General features: G+C 40.4%; 1 protein-coding gene across 1 annotated transcript in view; it reads right to left on the bottom strand.

The window, feature by feature from the left end:
• Positions 1–5,184: 5,184 nt before the first annotated feature.
• The window catches only part of LOC124722799 (molybdenum cofactor biosynthesis protein 1-like), a 38,022-nt gene continuing 29,542 nt past the window's right edge, over positions 5,185–13,664 (bottom strand). Inside the window, exons 5-8 of the mRNA XM_047247931.1 lie at positions 6,133–6,218; positions 5,950–5,981; positions 5,640–5,787; positions 5,185–5,387 (exon numbers count right to left, since the gene is read on the bottom strand). Of these exons, the coding sequence (XP_047103887.1) occupies positions 5,185–5,387; positions 5,640–5,787; positions 5,950–5,981; positions 6,133–6,218 (469 nt within the window). The remainder of the gene's footprint in view (positions 5,388–5,639; positions 5,788–5,949; positions 5,982–6,132; positions 6,219–13,664) is intronic.

Raw genomic sequence — 13,664 nt, 5'->3', positions numbered from 1 at the left:
TGAAGCCTGACTACAGCCTAATGTGAAAAACAATTTGGGACAATCTGACACACAATTGATTCTATGCACCAATCTGTTCCCTTGGAAGAGAGACGACCGAAATGAAATAGTAGTTGCACAAAATTAGCCAAGGTGACTTCATCGGAGAGAAAGAGTGGTCATTGTTTTCTAGGATGCAAAAGGGATTTGTATTTTAGATTAGCTTGCAAGACTGAAACAATACCTCACAAATACTATGCAAGTATTCTGACTCAACTGGATGAAAAAATATGGAGCCAAGACCCAGAGGGAAAAAAAAAAGTTTATCGTCAGTGAAATGCATATGGTCATGAAGGCACTTTCACAATAGGAAAACTGGGAGTTTCAAGTGTGAAGTCTTCAAATATCTATTTTATTCTCCAATTTTTTCACATTCTGACTTTAGCTTCTTCTTCTTTTCTTTTTGTATGAATGATTCACTTAAGACTACATGCGTCACAGCTCAAAACCGTTTTGTGAGTCAACAACTGGATATGTTTTCACTGCTCTGTCTCTTGTAACTCCATTGGACATGGAGGTAGCAAATGAGGATGCAGGATGTCCATGACATACTGCTGTGCTGTCAGAGTGACCTGAAGTCATATCCAATGCTGCCCCACATGCCCTGTCCCTATGTCGTTGTCATACTCACTGACAACTGTCATCGCGGGTCTTGCAGAATGTGACTCACTGCTGATCACATGACAGGTGCAGGTGTCAAAGGGTTACAATGTGCTTGGCGTACATTACAGCAATTCTCCCATGGGCTCGTCAGACACGGTCAACCGGAAGCTTGCTGACAAGCACGCTGCCCTTACGTTCCCAAGCAGTCCAACATGGGGCCACTACCACATCTGAATGTCTCACAAATCTGAATATTGCATAATTCAATCAGCCTGGCAAATGGAGACACACAATTAGGCCCCTTCAAATTTTGTTACGCACTGATAATGCTGACTCACAGAAGTACAGGGCATCTGTGTCCTTCACAGGGATCACTCAACATCTTACACTCTTCACATCTCTTATAGCTCCTACCATTCATGGTAACAATCCGAGACACAAACAAAGCTAATGCAATCTGGGGGCCTTTGTATCCATTTCAGAGAGTTGCAACTCTCATAATTTACCACTGGTATGCACACTCGTGAAACTACGTTGCTTTAGGGAGCTTCCCTTTTTTTTCTTCAAGCAGTTTAGTTCTTTGAATCCATTTTTCTTGTAGCTCAGAATAATTATTTTATTGTGTAGCAAACTTACAGATTAGCATTCTGGTCTGAGCTGTCAGAGTTGGCGGTCATGTGTGTGTGAGGTGTGCTTGCTTGTGTGAATGAATGGTGTGTATTTCTATTTCTTTTTCTGATAAAGGTTGTGGCCAAAAGCTTATGTGTAAGTGTCTTAACTGTGCCTGTCTGCATTTTAACGTGCCATCTTTATGGTAATTAGCACTCTATCGTTTCCTACACTACTGATATTCCAACCTGGAGTTTCCATTGTTTGAACTTACGGTCTACTGTTTTATGTTGCAGTGCACTTCTACAAGTGTAATACACAAATGTTGCCTTAGGAAAGAGTCACAACAACATCCATGTCTACTGTTTGCTATTTTTTACGAAATAGCATGTCACACTCGAAATTTAACTTAGCCAACGAAATAAGTGTTCTGCAACATATTAAATTTGAAATGTTGTCTATGATGTTGAAGAGTGTAAGTTAAACTGATATCTGAGAATTTGTTGTTTTTGTGGCATTATCTGGAAAATGGCCTCTCTTGCAGTTCCAAGCATAAATGTCAAGTGAAGAAGAATAATTAGCACAGCACACTGGAACCAAGTAGGGATCCGGTTTACTGCTCGGCCACTAAATTAGCATATCGTGAGTGCACCTGAAGAGACGCTGTACACACTTGCATATACTACACACACAAGTACAAGCATCGATCAAGCTACTGTGAAACTGCACTCTGTGTGACTCATCACTACATCAGAATACTGTAAATGTGGTGATTCCAATTTCTTAAGGTCTCTTCCTGTTTGTTTTCATCAGTTGGATCTTATTTTTTAGGTATGTGGGAATCCAATGAGCTGCCTGTTTGGATACATTCTTTCTGTATGTCCCACAAGTTGGATTCTTTGGAGACACATTGTAACAAGAGTTTTTAGGATTTTGCCTGGAGATTTCACACTGGGTTCTGTGTGATGTATTCCATCTTTTATTCTTGGACCTAAGATTTTTACTACAGTTTTACATTCTTGCTGTTTTCATGTCTTGTGTTGGACAAAGAGTCTCTCTCATGCATAAATAAATTCTAATTTGATCACTGTTGTACAATGTTAGATTTTAGAGTTCCAGGAAAAATACTTTTAGTTAACTGAGAGACAGTTTGTATTTTCTGAAGTCTGGATTCTATGGCCTTCTTTTCATTATGATGTTCAGTGGTCTTTTTCACCTAACTATTTAAACTCTTTAACACCGAATACTATGTCATTTCCTATATAAGTTCACCCAGTGCCATTTTGGTATCAGCCAAGAATTTTTTCTCCAGGTGAAATTAGTAGTCCAATTTTCCTAGCTTGCTCCCTTAATATTTCAAATTGCTTTAGCACATCAGTGATGTTTTTGTCAATTAGTATTATGTCATCGGTATAGGTTACACAATATAATTCAATCTTTAAGTTTACGTTCTAGTCAGTGTAATAGTGCACCTCCTCTTCTCCATTATCTTACAATTTTCTTAGGGGTATAGTTGAATAGCAATGTGATATGCCATCCCATTTTCATATTCTTATGTCTGTCTTAAATTACACTGCTTGAAAAAAAGTGAGACACTCAGAAGGTGGGGAGAAAACAAATTGAAACATAGCGAATTTAGAGGGTATGTGATGTTATTTCAGTGATAACAAAACAGAGTCAAATTTACATGGAACTTATCAGTTTGAGCCCACTTATCAATACAGCAATGCACCCTGTCTGGCTTGGACAGTGCGGGAGGATGTCGTAAAGCTGCTGCATACCCTCCTGAGAAAGGTGATCCACAACTGTTGTAACTGGACATTGCAATCATGGATACAGGCAGTGGGATGGAGTTGACGTCCATGTTGGTCCCATAATGTTCTATCGGGGACAGATATGGGGATTTTGCTGGCCACAGGAGTATATCAACATCACGCAGACAATTTAAAGAGACACGTACTACATGCGGACAAGCACTGGCCTGTTGAAAAGTAGCACCACAATACTATTACACACTGCTGTACCATCAGAGTTCCCTCGGCCATCACAAGCCGTGACCTGAAGTCATACCCAATGGCTCCCCACACCATGGGACTCCTTTGTGACCCCCTCCCCCCCCAAAATGTGGAAGAATGGGACCTCTCCCCATCTCCCCGGGTCACTGTCAAACTTCTCCACGATAGTCATTTGGAGCAGTGCAGGACTGGGACTCATTAGTGAACATAATGTGACGCCATTCATTAGCAGTCCGTACTTCTCGATCATGGTACCACTTCACATGCAGTCATTTGCTTGGGTGTTAATGGCAGCCTATGCGCAGGACGGCAATTCCATAGTCTGGCTGCTCCTAGCTGCATGACACAGCATGTTGCAAGGAGTCTGTTACAGTGAACTCCTGTTTATCCAAAATGATTGGGACGGTGGCCGGTTCTGATAACGAAAATTTCAGATAAATCAAAGTCCCCCTGTTTTCATATGTGAACACTCCAAATTGTGTCAATATTGTGAAATACGATCGTAACACGTGCGTAGGGTATGTAAAACGTTACTGATACGGTTGCAATTAACCCTGCACTTTTTTACTGAAAAAATTGTGTTGACATGTTAAAAAGGCACCAAACTGTGATTGAAAACTCAAAGTTTTTAAATGCTGTATAACGAAGCTCGTTTATTTTGCATTCTTACAGAAAAAATCTCCCTTATTTGGCAGCAGGAAAAAAACAGGAGTTTTAATTTTATTACCTACTCTTTTTAATAAAAAATAAACTACTGAACAAAATTATGAAACAAATCTAGAGATTACTCAAAGGAACGAAAAGTCTGTCTAGAGGAACTCTCAAGAAAAGTAAAAAAAAAAAACTTTTTAAGTTATGGACATAGAAGTTCTAGGATGCTTCATTAGAGTTTATTTTTTAAGTCACAAATGTTTTTTTTTTTTTTTTGTTTTTTTGCTTGAGAAACTATTGCTGCAACAATACATCTCCAATGTTGAAATCAAACTATTTCAGGATAAATCGTCTCCTCCAGTTGGCTGATGTACTCCAGGGCAGTTTGGATCACTTTGTAACAGAATGTGTGAGGAATATTTTTCTCTGATTCATCATCAGAAACATAGTCTTCTGACGCTTTATGATCAGTCACAATTTGGACGATTTCATCCTCAGTCACATGAAAAAATGCCATTTTCCATCCACTCTTCAATGTCTCCGAAGTGTGTGTCTTTACAACCAGCTTCTCCAGTAAATTCACCAAAATTATGTCAGCTTGAGTTTCGGTGTTGCCTCCTCCTTCCCACCACTTAGGTTGCCTTACGATCTAAGAGTTTTTTCCAAGACCTAACAAGAGGAAGTGGAGGAATTAGACTCCAAGCTTCAGCAATCAATGAATGACACTTAAAACATCGATTTTTTAAGAGCTTCCACAAAATCATCTGCAGCATCAATCACATCTATTAAGTATTCCAGCATCTTGCGTCTGTAATGTTTTTCCATCACCTCAAGAATACCTTGGTCCATCGGTTGACATAGAGATGTGACATTTTGTGGGAGAAATACAACTTTGATATCCCCATCTTGCAGATCACCAGGGTGAGAAGGAGCATTGTCCACAAGAAGTAGCGCTTTTCAAGGAAGTCCATTTCCTGCCATGTAATTTACTACAGCTGGAACAAACTCTGCCTGGAACCACTCTCTGAAGATGGCACTGTTCATACATGCCTTAAGACTGATTCGTGTACTTCAGTGGCAAAGCTGGTTGGTTGGTGTCTAAATGCTCTTGGTGTTTTGGATTTGCCAATTAAAGTAAGACACAGTTTATGATTGCCAGTGGCATTACTGCAAGCAAGGACAGTAAATATATCTTTGATTTTTTTGGATCCGGTAGCCATTTCTTCTTCTTTAGAGGCAAGGGTTTTCGTTAGCAGGATTTTGTAATTCAACCCAGTTTCATCACATTTGTAAAGTTGATTGCCAGTATAACATCCTTTGTCAATGATTGTGTGCAGTTTCTTCTTAAAATCAGCATAGCAGCTTCATCCCCAGATAATGATTTGGCACTGATGGCAATTTCATGGATGCCATGCCGCTTCTTGAAACGATCCTGCCGGCCATTACTTCCGAGGAATTCTTGCTCCTTTCCTTCAATCAGCTCATCAGCTCATTTTGACAAAGTAGAGGACCTGAAACTGACACACCTTTGGCTCTTATTTATTCGTGCCACAAAAATAATGCCTCTTCTAACTGAGGATGTGCACCTTTTCTCATTGTTTTTCAAGATTTCACTGCGCTGCCCAATGTTTGGATGGAACAAAATTTTTCAATTCCTGATCGATTTGTCTTCCGATCAGTAATTGTACTCCTACTCTGCAGCCACTTCTGTGGGTGGCTCACCAGCATCAATTCTCTGCAAAGAGTGAAGCTCTTTTTCCAACAAGATCGCATTCGTTTTATGTTTCATGCCCATAGTCACGTTCAGTGTTCTTTTTACAGACACTCGACTGAGTCCTTTATGGTTTTTGGCCCCTTTTATCTCTGGACACTTTAAGGCACATAGTGGGAGCACAAAACATCAAATCAGAAAGAAAGAAAGAAAAAAAGATTTGTTGCTGGAAAACTTCTGAAGTCCAATAAAGGAGTTACAACAGCCATATATGGTTATCTGGTGGACCTTGCAGAACCAAATTCTAGGGCTGAAATGTACTGTTGACCAATGGGCATTAATCAGAATGAATACTAAATAAAAAATTAAATCCAATTTTACACAAAAAACACAGGTTCTATCACTGTTGTTTTTCATTCTATTTTGCTCTTATGTTTGCTATGACTTGTTAAGCAGAAATTTTCTTTCTATCTATAGAGTTACATTTGCTGTAATGTATCTTACCTGCATGTTGTTTCTTCTTTCTTCTCACTCCTGCCCCAATCATGGCAAGCAAGTCATCCTCACTGCATTTGCTTCGTATTGCATCTCTGAAACAACAGTTAAAACACCCGTTAAACAGTACCAGGCAATTACCACACAGTGAAATGTTGGTACACTAAAAAGGAAGAAAAACTTTGCAGATATCTTCAACAGTAATCTTGTAGTCTGCAGTAGGCAACAGCAGGATAACAAACCCACTGGACAAAATGGGAAAGTCATGATAGAAGTTACTTTTATTTTTATAAATAAACAGGTATCTTACACAAATGCTCAAGAGTATACATAAGATCTCAGGCTGAAGAGGTGGGGCAGAAAGTGACATTAGTTTTGTTGAAGAGGGAGTAGTGGAACACAGCACAATTTCTTGCAAAATGAAGCCAAATTTATTGATAAACTGTTAATTAATTGCCAAGCTCACTAATGTGACCATTTTACAACAGGTACTTACTGCTTGGAGTATATGTGAATTTTCAGGCTTGCCTGATAGATCTGTTGCAAAAACACTTTGGGTTCCCCACCAGATAACATTATGCAAGTCCCTCCCTCAATATTTCAGTGACACAACGTTTTGGCATCTTCAGGTGGTGGTGATTTCCACCATCACTGCTGCAAGATGCAACTGGCAATTTCCACGTGACAGCTTTGAAATTTATCATGTGGATGACTATGACCATCATATTTAGAATTCAGAGGATTTCATAGAATACCTGAAGATGCTTAAACTAGAACTTTCAGATCTTTTAGTTAGCTCAAATGTTATATCATTACTTACAAAAGTGCCCCTGCAGCCCTCATTAGAGGTTATTAGCAGCAAGTTTGAGAAAGAAATTGTGGTGCTGTTTAAACATGTGCATACCTCATCCTATTTCTTATGTAACACCAACTACTTTGATCAAGTGGACAGTGTTCCCATGGGAGATCCTCTATTTCCCTTAGTAAATATCCAACATTCCTCCTTCTGGCAGAATGCTGAAGAGACATTTGTGGTGTGGCCCACATAATACAGACACTACCTATGTTCCTGCAGCATTTGCACTCGCTCCATCTGAATATTCATTTCACTGTGGAAGTACAAAAAGATAGCAGCTTACCATTCCTGGATGTCACAGTTAGAAGAAAAGCTGACAGAACACTGGGGCATAGTCTCTACTGAAAACTGATACACGCAGAGTTATATTTGCGGTCCAAAAGTTGCCGTCACCCTGCACAATGTGGTAGTGTCTTACACTCCCTGGCACATAGAGCACACGTGATCTCAGATACCGACAGTCTGCCTGGTGAACTGTAACACCTAAGAACAGTGTTCCAGCAGAATGTTTATTCTTGTAAACAGATTTGCAATGTGTTCTGAGCAAAGCAAGTTCAGTGTAGGGATGTAAATGAAGATACTTAGACAAGCACTGCAAATGGCTTTTTTGCCATATTTCAGTGGCATGTTTTCAAAAATAGGAAGAATCGCTAAGAGAAACAGAATCAAGTGTGTTTTTCGTCTACCAGCAAAACTAAGGAATTGTTTGTGTTCAGTTAAAGACAATCTTGACCTTAGAAAACACAGATCATATATAAGATCTGATTCCATTATGGGAAATCTTATATAGGGCAGACACCTCACATTGTGCAAGAACACTGCGTTCAACAGCGCTGACAAAAATGCCACCCAGTAAATTAGTGGTAGCAGAGCACTGCCTGAATACAGGGCACCACACGTTTCCCAAGAGGACTGAAATTTTATCCTCAGCATCATCACTCTAGGATTGTGTTTTTAAGAATGAGGCATGTATCCATACGATGGGCAATCTTACCAACAGGAATATGGAATTTTGATTAAGCACTGCCCAGAATCCAGCACTGACTGCCATGAAATTAAAACAGTAGAAACCAGATCCTCCGATGTATGACCTGATGCAGCACCTTGCAGAGAGTTAATTCAGCTTTTAACCACACGAGTGTCCAGAAGTGCAGTCATTGCCCACAACACATAAGCAGAAGGCTACTATGAATGGAATTTCCATCCAACTGGGAGTGCCTGTCCACACATTCGTACTCCTGCTTCTAGCCTGACAAATTTCAATTCTGCTGTGCGAATATCACCAGCCACATCTTGCAGCAGTGATGACAGGACCCACCACTACCTGAAGATGATGAACAGTTGTGTTGGTGAAATATTGTGAGGCTTGCACAAAATTATTCAGTGGCAAATCTGAGAAGATTTGTATACTTTATTTTTCTGTGACGGAGGTAATGTGCAGCAAAATGTGATAACTTTCTGCATTTGCCTTTTTGTACATTTCAAAATACCCCAAAAATTGGTGAGAAACACTGAACATATGACGTAACCAGATGACATACCCCACAGCATGTGCAGCAGTTGGGGTTGAGTGTAAAGGAATGATTGAGCAGTGCAATACTTTCATTTGAGCAAACAGAGCAAATTTCGAAAACATTTTGTAAATATGATCTGTTGTAAATGTAGATGTTACAAAATTATTGTCCCTGCTGTAATCAAGCAAAAGCAGTTCTGATTTTGTGTTTTTTGCTTCTGTCCCTTCTCTTTTTGTTTACAGACATTAGTTAGTAAAGAAAACATAGGTCATTTAATGGCGATGATGCTATTCTGAAGTTTATACTCATCTACTTGTTATGCAATATGGTAGGTTTTCATTGTACTGTACTTTGCAAGAAATCAAGGAAACTGCAAGACCGGTAAATAAAATAATAAACTTCAATATAAATACATAATTGTTTAACACAATGAAAAAATACTGCCTGCCAGATGCAAGACTCAAATCCTGAACACCATCACTAAAGTCGCACACGTGTGTCCGTAGCCACAATGATATGAATACTTGACTTGGGTTGGGATGATCAAGTGTGACAGACCGAGAGGCTCAACCACTGCAAGCATGGCAAGGTACATCATCTGGTGACATTTGTCATTCGCTTTTGACACATTTCCCAACATTTGTATCGTATCCAACATTTGTGATCCCATGTGTCTTGTATTAAATTACTTGTCTCAGGGTCATCTACAGTGCTTTGGAGGTTTTTAAATGTTAATACGCATCACCCTGTCTGTGTGTGTGTGTGTGTGTGTTTATATATACGAAACAAATACTAACAACGAGATAGAGGGCCTGACCAGTACTTACCTCAGCTCAGTACAGCCGATAGATACTCAAAACAGAACAGAAAATTGACGTATCCTAGCTTTCGGAACTTCGTTCCTTCATCAGGGAGGAGAGAGGGGAAAAAAGGGGAAGAAGGGAAAGTGGATTCAGTTATTCACAACCCAGGTTATGAAGCAACAGGGGAAAGGTAAACAGGGAGGGCAGCAAAGATGGAGGCATGGATGTCAGAGGGAAGCCAAAGATATTCTACTGTAATTACTGTGCCAGCTTCAAACCAAGGAGGATGAATACAGAAGTAAAGAGGCACATAGTATAAAGATAAACGCAACTATGTAGGATGAAAAGATGCATGAATGGCTAAAGAGGAAAGGGAAAGAGGAGAAGACTAAAGAGTAAATGGGAGTGAGGTTGGTTAACGTAGGTTCAGTCCAGGGGGATGGCGGGATGAAAGGATGTGTTGGAGTGCAAGTTCCCATCTCCGCAGTTCCGAGGTACTGGTGTTGGGCGGGAGAAGCCAAATGGCACATATGGTGTAGCAGGTTCCTAGGTCCCTAGAATTATGCTGGAGAGCATGCTCCGCTACTGGGTATTGGACATCTCCTAGGCGGACAGTTCGTCTGTGCCCATTCATGCGCTCAGCCAGTTTAGTTGTCGTCATACCAATGAAAAAGGCTGTGCAGTGCAGGCATGTCAGTTGATAAATGTCGTGTTGTCTCACATGTGGCCCTGCCTTGAGTTGTGTATGTTTTACCAGTAGCGGGGCTGGAGTAGTTGGTTGTGGGGGGATGCATGGGGCAGGTTTTGCATCGTGGTCGGTTACAGGGGTAGGAACCGCTGGGTAGAGAAGGTGGTCTGGGAATATTGTAGGGTTTGACAAGGATGTTACGGAGGTTAGGGGGTCGGCAAAAGGCAACTCTGGGTGGTGTGGGGAGAATATTGTCAAGGGATGATCTCATTTCAGGGCTTGACTTGAGAAATTCATATCCGTGGCGGAGTAATTAGTTGATGTATTCGAGGCCAGGATAATATTGGGTGACAAGGGGGATGCTTCTGTGTGGTCTGGGGGTAGTAACATTGTTGTTGGGTGGGGAGGAATGTATTGCTTGGGAGATCTGTTTGTGGACAAGGTCTGCAGGATAGTAGTGGGAGAGGAAAGCACTGATATATAATATAATACAGGGAAACATTCGAAATGGGAAAAATATATCTAAAAACAAAGATGATGTAACTTACCAAACGAAAGCGTTGGTATGTTGATAGATACACAAACAAACACACACACAAAATTCAAGCTTTCGCAACCCACAGTTGCTTCATCAGGAAAGAGGGAAGGAGAGGGAAAGACGAAAGGATGTGGGTTTTAAGGGAGAGGGTAAGGAGTCATTCCAATCCTGGGATTGGAAAGATTTACCTTAGGGGGGAAAAAGGACAGGTATACACTCGCACACACACACACACACACACACACACACACACATACACATAACCATCTGCACATATACAGACACAAGCAGGGTATATGTGCGGATGGATATGTGTGTGTGTGTGTGTGTGTGTGTGTGTGTGTGTGTGTGTGTGTGTGTGTGTGTGTGTGTGTGTGGCATACTGATCTGAACTATGCAGCCTTCAAATGGAAGTTTTTTTGATCACTCCTTATTTTGCTCCCTGCCACCTTGGCAATATGTACCGCAAATCATCTGACAGACGACCTTCCTGCATGCTTCGAGCATCCCCTGGTGCTGTTCTGAACCAATGCTAATCTTTGTAAGTGTGACGAGCAGTGTGCAGATTGCATGTTTGTATCCCACAAAGAGGTGACAGTTCCCAGTGGCATGAATGGTTACTGTTTATTGACTGTCACTGAGTTGGTGAGTCATTTGCTACATTGTGGCCCACCTGTTCGCTGCTAAAGCCATGCTAGTCAGTGGTAACCCCTGTCAATGATATCCTGTTGCCAATAGCAGTTCACTCTGCTGACTGTGGTAGTATTTTCCTTGAATAAATCTGCTCACAGTACACCTTTGACACTGTGGTACAAGAAAGCCCAATGACTACACACCCTTATAGAATAAGTGTCTCGAGCCATGGGTACCCACGATATGGCAGTGATAAAATCACCCTGTGATCAACTGTCACACTGCAGCTGTAAGCTGCACCTCCTTTTTCAGAATACTCAGGTTTATTAATTTGAAGTAAATCAGCTCTTTTGAAGGAAGATTTAACAAAAAGAGCACATCCAGGAAAAGATGAAACCATGTCTAATTAACTGGAACACAAAATTAATAATTAGTGGTGACAAAGATCCTCTGCAATAAAAAATAATGTCCACTGACTTCATGTATTAGTCTTCAAGTGACAGAATATATGTAACTGTGTCCTTCTTTAAATATTTACATATTAAACAATGGAAATTCCAGGTAGGAATATCAACAGTGCAGGGAAAGATAGATCACTATTTACCGTAAAGAAAACAAAGTTGCACACAGGCACAACACACAAGCAAGCCTACCGCGCGCGCACGCATGCACGCGCACACACACAGAGAAAAAAAAAAAATACTGCCAAGTCCAGCAGCTAGGGGCAAGCTGCTGGAGTTGACAGTCATATGCGTGTGACATGTGCTTGCCCGTGTGTATGAATGTGTGTGTTTCTCTGTATCTCTTTTGCTGATGAAGGCTGTGGCCGAAAGCTTTATGTAAGTGCCTCTTTAATTGTGCTTGTCTGCAATGTAACATGTCTCCTTTACAGTAAGCAGCAATCTATGTTTTCCTATATTTTTCATTTACACAGATGTAATTAACAAATCAGAGTCTATTTATTCCAGAGAAGTGACAGTTTGTTCATGACAGTTCAGCACAAATCTGATTTTTTATATACAGCAAGACTACCTATAAATTATTCTGTGTGCCAGTGTTCATGCTGACTATAGGGATTCACACTGATCATGTGTAATTTGACATCTGGTCCTGTAAACTTACTTCTGCTCAACGTGAAAAATTCTCCAATCCACGTTTTGTAATTAACCTTAACATATCAAATAATGCACCCTTCAATATAACTGCTTATTGTCCACTTCCCATCACTCTATTCCCACTGTCAACCCAGCTGACCTCTACTTCTAATCCAAAAACCATGGTTGACTCAATGTTTGCTATTGCAAGCTATTGCTATTGCAACACATAAGTGCCAGAGGCACCAGTAATGATACATAATTAAAAATACTAGAAAGTAAGGCTCACCGGTTAGTTCATGCTAAGACAAACACTACAAGTGTCTAAGACACTGCGCTCTCACACAACAAGTACGAGGTCTGAATACATTCCAGTTACGATACACTAAACTATTTCATTCACGTTGGAAATATACATACTCTCTCCCCAATAAACAGAATAGTTATAACTCAATTGTTCACAAGTGTATATTATGACTCTTGCCACAGCTATGCAGTCAGTATGCCACAGGTGTGCCATAGAAAGGGATCAGGTTCAATTCCTTGTAGAGCTGGGAAATTCTGCTCGGTGGACAGACTGGAATAGGGTACACTCTGCTTGTAGTTCCAGCTGAGGAGCTACTCAAGTGAGAAGTAGTGTCTTCAACTTCTGGAAGTTGATAACAGCCTGGAGAGTTGTGTACTGATCCCCTAACTCTCCATAGATATATAGTAGAGGACATCTCTCGAAGAGCATTGCGTGGTCTTCTGGGCCCAATGCAGAGTTCCTTTATCAATGTATATTGTATATCACCACTTTTACACACTCATCAGCACAGTACCATTTTGTCTCTTCACGTGGCAAATTTTTATTCCCTTGTTTCCAGATCAACATTTTTCCTCTTCTTCTTCTTCTTCTTCTTTTTTTTTCTTACTATCATTTCTTGTACCACACATATTCCACACGGTTTATGCTCACTCCTTCAATGATACTGCCCATCCTTCTCTAGTGTGCGAGTTGTCCATGCTTTCCTGCGTGTTTGTTGGTTTAAACACCCTTGTTTCAAAAGAGAGTGACAGCTTAGATACAGTCTTGTCAACATTTTGTATTTTTATTTAGCAATTATTGTTTGAGCCTTATAGGCGAATGTCACAAGATATTGTCAACCACTGCATTCACTAGATTGGAATGGGGTTCATGGTAACTTATCAATTCATTTTTTAAGTTGCTGTTATCTTTTTCATCCTATCTTGGACTAGCTTTTCCATACTCCCACTCTATTGTACGTAGCCAAACAGTTATCTGCCCTTGCAAACTTGCTCCTTTACTACCAAGTTAACTAATACTGGGCAGCCTAACAGAAGTTCCAATATCCAGTCTTTCACCACAATTCACCTACACACACTTTTCACTCACTGATTTTCTTTTTTCAATG

This window comes from Schistocerca piceifrons, chromosome X (genome assembly GCF_021461385.2).
Source record: "Schistocerca piceifrons isolate TAMUIC-IGC-003096 chromosome X, iqSchPice1.1, whole genome shotgun sequence".
In the NCBI taxonomy this organism is placed as follows: Eukaryota; Metazoa; Arthropoda; class Insecta; order Orthoptera; family Acrididae; genus Schistocerca; species Schistocerca piceifrons.
Note: the sequence above shows the minus strand (reverse complement) of the source record. Positions and strands in the feature narration are given on the sequence as shown.